The sequence below is a fragment of the Zeus faber genome (genome assembly GCF_960531495.2).
Source record: "Zeus faber genome assembly, chromosome: 18".
NCBI lineage: Eukaryota > Metazoa > Chordata > Actinopteri > Zeiformes > Zeidae > Zeus > Zeus faber.
In genome coordinates, this window is record NC_137210.1 from 31,182,266 (window position 1) to 31,190,434 (window position 8,169).

At 32.7% G+C, this 8,169-nt stretch overlaps 1 protein-coding gene across 1 annotated transcript in view; it reads right to left on the reverse strand.

The window, feature by feature from the left end:
• Positions 1 to 6,358, reverse strand: part of neurod1 (neuronal differentiation 1) — a gene marked incomplete at both ends in the record, with an annotated part of 7,618 nt that extends 1,260 nt beyond the window's left edge. Inside the window, 3 exons of the mRNA XM_080018999.1 lie at positions 2,507 to 2,736; positions 3,094 to 3,229; positions 6,352 to 6,358. Of these exons, the coding sequence (XP_079875125.1) occupies positions 2,507 to 2,736; positions 3,094 to 3,229; positions 6,352 to 6,358 (373 nt within the window). The remainder of the gene's footprint in view (positions 1 to 2,506; positions 2,737 to 3,093; positions 3,230 to 6,351) is intronic.
• Between the last annotated feature and the right edge of the window lie 1,811 nt (positions 6,359 to 8,169).

Below are 8,169 nucleotides of genomic sequence, written 5' to 3' on the forward strand. Positions count from 1 at the left end.
TCTTTTTTCTTAACTCTTATTGCGCTTATCTCTCTTATCGTTCTTTTATTTTAGCTCTTATTGCGCTTATCTCTCTTATCTCTCTTTTCTCTTATCTCTTTTTTTATCTTTTAACCATCATATCTTTTTCTCTTGTCTTTCTTATCTCTTATATCGCTGATCTCTTATCTCTTATATGTCTTATCTCTTATGTCATATCTCTTCTCTTATATCGCTCTTATCTCTAAAATCTCTTATATCTCTTCTGTCTCATATACCTTATCTCTTATATTTATTATATTTCTAATATTTTATCTCTCATCGCTCTTGTCTCGCTTATTTTTTATCATTGTTTTTTTAGCCTCTCTTATCTCTCTTATATCTTATCTCTCTTTTCTCTTAGCTATTTTCTCTCTTATCGCTCTTATCTCTTCTCTTCTTGTGCTTATATCTCTTATATCTTATCTCTCTTATCTCTTATCGCTTATATGTCTTATCTTTAATCACCCAACACCCAGCCCGCCTCACCTGCTCCCAGCCTAACACACCCCTACAGATCGGCAAGAAAACACCAAGTGGGGAATCAGTTAGCGGCACATAGAATTTCTAAATGGAAGTACCTCATACAGTTTGCCTAATTGAGTTTTACTCATTACCAATTGAGTTTGTAATGAGTATATAGCTTATATATAAATCTTATATATTATATTTCTTAAATCTCTATTCTTTTATCTCTTATCTCTCTTGTCTTTCTTACCTTTCTTATCGCTCTTATCTCTTATCTCTCTTAGCTCTCTTATCTTTTATATCTTATCGCTTATCTGTCTTATCTCTCATCTCTTATCTCTTATCATGCTTATATTGCTTGTATTTATTATATCTCTTTTCTACTATCTCTTATCTCTCTTATCTCTCTTATGTCTTATCGCTCTTATCTCTTTTCTATTATCTCTTATCGCTTTTATATCTCTTATGTCTTATCACTCTTATCTCTTATCTTTTTTCTCTTATCTCTCTTAGATCACTTATCGCTTATTTCTCTAATCTCTCTAATCTCTTATCTCTCTTTTCTCTTAGCTATTATCTCTCTTATCACTCTTATCTCTTTTTTCTCTTATCACTTATCACTCTTTTCTCTCTTATCGCTCTTATCTCTTCTCTTCTTGCTCTTATATCTTATCTCTCTCATCTCTTATCTCTTATCGTGCTTATATTGCTTGTATTTATTATATCTCTTTTCTATTATCTCTTTTCTCTCTTATATCTCTTATGTCTTATCGCTCTTATCTCTTATCTTTTTTTCTCTTATCTCTCTTAGATCACTTATTGCTTATTTCTCTAATCTCTTATCTCTTTCTCTTATCGCTTATCTCTCTGATCCCTCTTATCTCTCTTTTCTCTTATCACTTATCTCTCTTTTCTCTCTTATCGCTCTTATCTCTTTTCTTCTTGCTCTCATATCTCTTATATCTTATCTCTCATCTGTTATCGCTTATATGTCTTATATCTTATCGCCCTCAAATCTCTTATACATCTTTTTTCTTAAATCTCTATTCTTTTATCTCTTATCTCTCTTGTCTTTCTTACCTCTCTTATCGCTCTTATCTCTTATCTCTCTTAGCTCTCTTATCTTTTATATCTTATCTCTCTTATTTCTTATCTCTTATCATGCTTATATTGCTTGTATTTATTATGTCTCTTTCCTATTATGTCTTATCTCTCTTATCTATTTTTTCTCTTATCTCTCTTATATCACTTATCGCTTATTTCTCTTATCTCTCTTATCTCTTATCTCTCTTTTCGCTCTTATCGCTCTTGTATCTTATCTGTTAGCTCTCTTTTCTCTTATCATCTAATCTCTTATAGCTCTTATCTCTCTTATCACTTATCTCTCTTATCTCGTATCACTCTTATCATCTCTTATCTATTATAGCTTACATCTCTTATCTAATTTCTCTCTTATCTCTTTCTCATTTGTTTTGTGTCTCATCTCATCTCTTAAATTTCTTATCTATCGCAGAAAATAAAGAGCATATCAAGTACACACTATAAACAATATAATATATATAGAAACTTAAAAAATTCACCATAGATAGGAACCAGAGTAGTAAGTGTATTGCACATCTCTTATATCTCTTAGATATCTTAAAGCTCTTATATCTCATATCTATTATCTCTTATCTTTTATCGCTTATCTCTCTCTCTCTCTTTTTGCTCAACTCTCATATCTCTCTTTTCTCTCTTTTCTTTCTTTTCTCTTATCTCTCTTTTTTCTTATCTCTCTTATCGCTCTTTTCGCTAATCTTTTTTCCCTTATCTCTCTTATCTCTCTTTTCTGTTTCTCTCTCCTCTCTTATCTCGCTCATCTCTTATTGCTCTTATCTCTTTTCTCTTGGATCTCTTATCTCTCCTATGTCTTATATCTCTGATCTCTTATCTCTTATATGTCATATATTTTACCTATTATATGTCTTATCTCTTATATGGAATTTATCTCTTATCTCTCTTCTCTGGGATGGTGTCTCACCCTTGCAGAGGGTGTGGATGAAGCCCACCAGCTCGGGGCTCCTCCCAGAGCGCAGCACCTCGCTCAGGGTCCAGATGTAGTTGCGCGCCAGGCGCAGCGTCTCTATCTTGCTGAGCTTCTGGCTCTTGGAGTAGCATGGCACCACGCGCCGCAGCGCCTCCAGGGCGTCGTTCAGACCGTGCATGCGGTTCCTCTCGCGGGCATTTGCCTTCATACGCCGCATCTTGAACCTGGATCCATACAGGATATTGATCAGGATATGTACAAGACATGTATGAGAATATTGATCAGGATATCGGTGAGGATATTGTTAAGGACATGTATAAGGATATTGATCAGGATATCGGTGAGCATATTGATAGACTGTTTCTTAGGACTCACATCCACACAAACCGCCCCACGGGGCCAGCACAAGGAACTGTCTAGTTATTATTATTATTATTATTAATTATTATTATTATTATTTTAGTATGAACTGTAGTATTAGTACTGTTGTATTGGCTGTATCCACTCTAGTAACTAGTAACTAGTTGCGAGTAATTGGTAACTAGTCTAACCACACCATTCTACTATGAACATGATGGAACCTTTGCATCCGTGCTTTGGTCATCTTCTTCTTTTTGGGTCCTCGTCTTTTTGGTCTGTCTTCTCCGTCTTCATCCTCCTGTTCCTCCTCATCCTCCTCTTCCTCATGGAACGGCTGTAAGCCTCCCTCCTCGTCTCCTACCTCCTCATCTCCTGCCTCTTCGTCTCCTGCCTCCTCGTCTCCTCTCTCCTCGTCTCCTCTCTCTTCTCCTCCCTCCTCGTCTCCTCTTTCCTCGTCTCCTCTCTCCTCCGTGAAAGACTTGGTCATGGTAAACTCCTTTCAAAAAGAATCAATTATTATAAAAAAAACCAAGATATAATTTCATGGTAATATCGTTATTTAATACTATAGTTTTACAGAATTATAAGTCATAAAGGACAAATAATGAATGATGATTTTATAGATGTATTAACTATAGGAATCGTATCGTATATAACAATATATTATATATTCATATTGACATATAATACAATAATTTTAATAGATTGTGGTATTCATTATGGCAAGAAAATATTAAATATAATCTATATCACTAATACAAAGGACACTTCTTAAATAAACTAATAATACTTAATAATGCTCAAGTAGTATTTGTAGAGATGTAAACTATATATAAACTATATATATATATATATATATACATAAATGATATATCAACTATTTATAAACAATAAATACACAATATATAAACTGTATATGAATATATATAAAATGTATATATATAATCCACGGTGTGCACGGTGGCGCAGTGCATTGCACTGCTGCCTCACAGCATAAGGTCCTGGGTTCGATTCCCGCCTGGGGCGCTGTTGGCACCGTGCTCCGGTGGGTTATCTCCCAAATAGGAGCCTTTCTGTGTGGAGTTTGCATGTTCTCCCCGTGCTCACATGGGGTTTCCTCCACCTCACGTCAGTAAGGACCTCCACCAAAAACATGCACCCATCATGGTCTGACCAGCAATGGACATTTATCACCTGGTCCCCGGGCGCGTCCACGTACGCTGCCCACTGCTCCTGGCTGTGCCCCCGGAGGAAGGACAAGCCAGGATGGGTCAATGCAGAGAATCCATTTCACCGGCCACCATCAAAAGCATGTGCGTGTGTGTGCAAGCATGTGTTGTAGTGTGTTGCGTGATGAATAAAGACTCTTTCTTTCTTTTATAAACAGATATAAACTATATATAAGTATAAGAAGATATAAACTAGTTATAAACGATATATATATGTGTGTATGTATGTATGTATATATATATATATATATAAAACAATATAAACTGTATATCTATAACCTATGTATAAATTTTACATAAACTTCATGTAAACTAGATATAAAGTATATACATAAACTATATCTAAACTACATATTAACTAGATATAAAGTACTATATACTGTATATATATATATATGAACTACATAAACTATGTAGAACTATATAAACTATATACTTTGTATATCTAAACTACATATATATATATATATAGATATATATATATAGATAGATAGATAGATAGAACTTATTTCTAAACTGATATCACTCTATGTAAAAGGTTATCAGTACATATATTATTGATATGAATGGATAAGGAGTCTCCGGGCTGGAACCCTATTGTTATTGTTCGGGGAATTCTGGGAATTGAGATTATGGCATAACAAACAAACATGGTTGAGGTGTCGTTGAAACCACTATGTCACAAGGATATGTTGTTTTAAGTTTCATCCAAATGGCTTCACGACGTCATCATATTATTAACTATAAATGAGATTTACAGTAAGACGCTTTATGACATCATCATATTATTAACTATAATTGAGATTTACAGTAAGAATCTTTATGACATCATCATATTATTTACTATAAATTTGATTTACAGTGGGACGCTTTATGATGTCATCCTATTACTAGAAATTTGATTTACAGTAAGACGCTTTATGACATCATCATATTATTTACTATACATTTTATTTACAGTGAGACGTTTTATAACATCATCATATTATTTACTATAAATTATATTTACTGTGAGATGCTTTATGACCTCATCATATTATTTACTATAAATTATATTTACAGTAAGATGCTTCATGTCATCATCATATTATTGACTATAAATTATATTTACAGTAAGGCACTTTATGACATATATTATTTACTATTACTGATATTTACAGTAAGACACTTTATGACGTCATCATATTATTTTCTATAAATTATATTTACAGTAAGATGCTTCATGACGCTGCATTCAGGGAACCAGGGAAACTGTAAAAAACATGCCACATGACTAAAATAGACTGGTGTATTGTTGCACGCAGCTGTAGCAGCATATCTATATGTATCATTGATGTTTTGTTTATAAAATCTAGATATAAACTATGAACTAAATATAAACTATATATATATTTATATAAATAAACTAGATAATGTATATATAATAACTACATATAAACTAAATATGAACTATATAAACTAGATATAAACCGTATTTAAACTAAATATAAACTATATATAAACTAGATACTGTATATATATATAATAACTATATATAAACTAAATATGAACTATATAAACTGTATATAAACTGTATATAAACTAGATACCTATAGATATAACTATGTATAAACTTAATATAAACTAGATATGAACTCAGTATAAACTTTATATATATAAACTAGATACTGTATATATAATAACTATATACAAACTAAATATATACTACATATAAACTGCATACTGTATAATATAAAATTATAAACTCTATATAAACTACATATAAACACCATGTTAACAAGATATATAAACTATATATTAACTAAATATAAACTATATATATTAATGATATATAAACAATATAAACAATATACTGTGTATATATAGACTATATATAAACAATTTACAGTATATATTTATAAACGATATTCTGTATATATATAAAGTATATATAAACTACAGATATATATCTATATCTATATATATACACATATATACACACACACACACACACACACACATATATATATATATATATACTAACAATATAAACAACATGAACAAAAATAAATTCTAGAAAAACTTACCCACTTTCTGAATCAGCAGAAAAAAAGAATCATTACACTCCGAAAAGAGAGAGACGGAGAGAGGGAGCTTTTATAGAGAGAGGGAGATAGGGAGGGAGGGATATAGATAGATAGTCACATGACTAATCTTCCATTTGTATCACCCAATAGATTCCTCCCTCTCTCTCTCTCTCCCCCATCTCACCCTCCATTGCTCTTACTCCCTCTCTCCCTCCCTCTCATTCTCTCTCTCTCTTTACATCCCTCCATCTCCCTCACTTTTTGTTCGTATAGTGTTGACCATCTGTCACCAATGAGATCCCACACACATACATACACACATACACACACACACACACACACACACACACACACACACACACACACAGACTCGCTCCACGTTGTATAAAATATAGTTCATATAATTTCTTTTATTCCTTATCATTTGTTCTATATTCTTCGATTCTTTATTATTTATTCTCTGTTGAGGGGGTAAAATATTTCTTCCAAATCTCTGCTGTACTATGTATTACCATTATATGTGTTGTTTATATGTATTATCATTATATGTATTATTCGTATGTATTATCCAAATGTATTATTGATATCCATTGTCATTATATGTATTATTCATATGTATTATCATTATGTGTATTATTGATATGTATTATTATTATTTGTATTATTATGTATTATCATTATTATGTATTATTGCTACGTATTATCATTATATGTATTATTGATATGTATTATTATTATTTGTATTATTTTGTATTATCATTATATGTATTATTGATATGTATAATTATACATAACAGTATTTATTATCATTATATGTATTATTGAATTGATATGTATTATCATTATAATGAGTGAAATGAGTTTCCTCCGTAGGGTGGCTGGGCTCAGCCTTAGAGGTGTCCGAGCTAAGGAGCTCGGACACCCAGAGGGAGCTCGGAGTAGAGCTGCTGCTCCTTTGCGTCGAAAGGAGCCAGTTGAGGTGCATTCGGTCCGGGCATATGATCAGAATGCCTCCTGGGCGCCTTCCTTTGGAGGTTTTCTGGGCACGTCCAACTAGAAGGAGACCACGGGGTAGACCCAGAACATGCCGGAGGGATTACATATCCCAGCTGGCCTGTGAACGTCTCAGGGTCCCCCAGGAGGAACTGGAAAACGTTGCCGGGGAGAAGGGGGCCTGGAGCTCCTTGCTCAGCCTGCTGCCACCGCGGTCCGGCCCCGGATAAGCGGAGGAAAATGGATGGATGGATGGATTATCATTATATGTATTATTGATATGTATTTTCATTATTTATATGTATTATTATTATTTGTATTAATATGTGTTATCATTATATGTATTATTGATATATATTGCCATCATATGTATGATATGTTTTTTTTATTGTTATTCTTCGGCAGCCCTATTGGTATTGTTTGGGCAACGATTCTCTGAATTTTGAAGCTTAAAAAACTATCTGGAACACCAACTTTGGCATAACACACAAACACAGTTCAAATCTTGTTTGAACCGCGCTGTCACCAAGACCTCATGGTTGAAGTTTCATCCAAATTCATCCACATATGGAGCAGATATTAACTAAAATCCCACCAAATTTAGATCCATTTCACAAAGCCAAAATATGTCCAACCTGGATGAAACTATCTTGAATACATACTTCAGCATAAGCCATAAATTAGGATCTCATGGTTTCATTCAAATGGATCCACATACAGAGCAGATATTAATGAAAAACAAAACAAATTTGACCCCAAATATTCAGTTGTTCTTGGTTAACTGAGACGTTACATGTCTGGTTCTAAAATGAAGGAGAGGATATTTACAGTAAGACGCTTAATGATGTCATATTATTTACCATAAATTATATTTACAGTAAGACACTTTATGATGTCATATTATTTACTATGAATGATATTTACAGTAGGACGCTTTATGACGTCATCATATTATTTAATATAAATTATATTTACAGTGAGACACTGTATGACATCATTATATAATTAA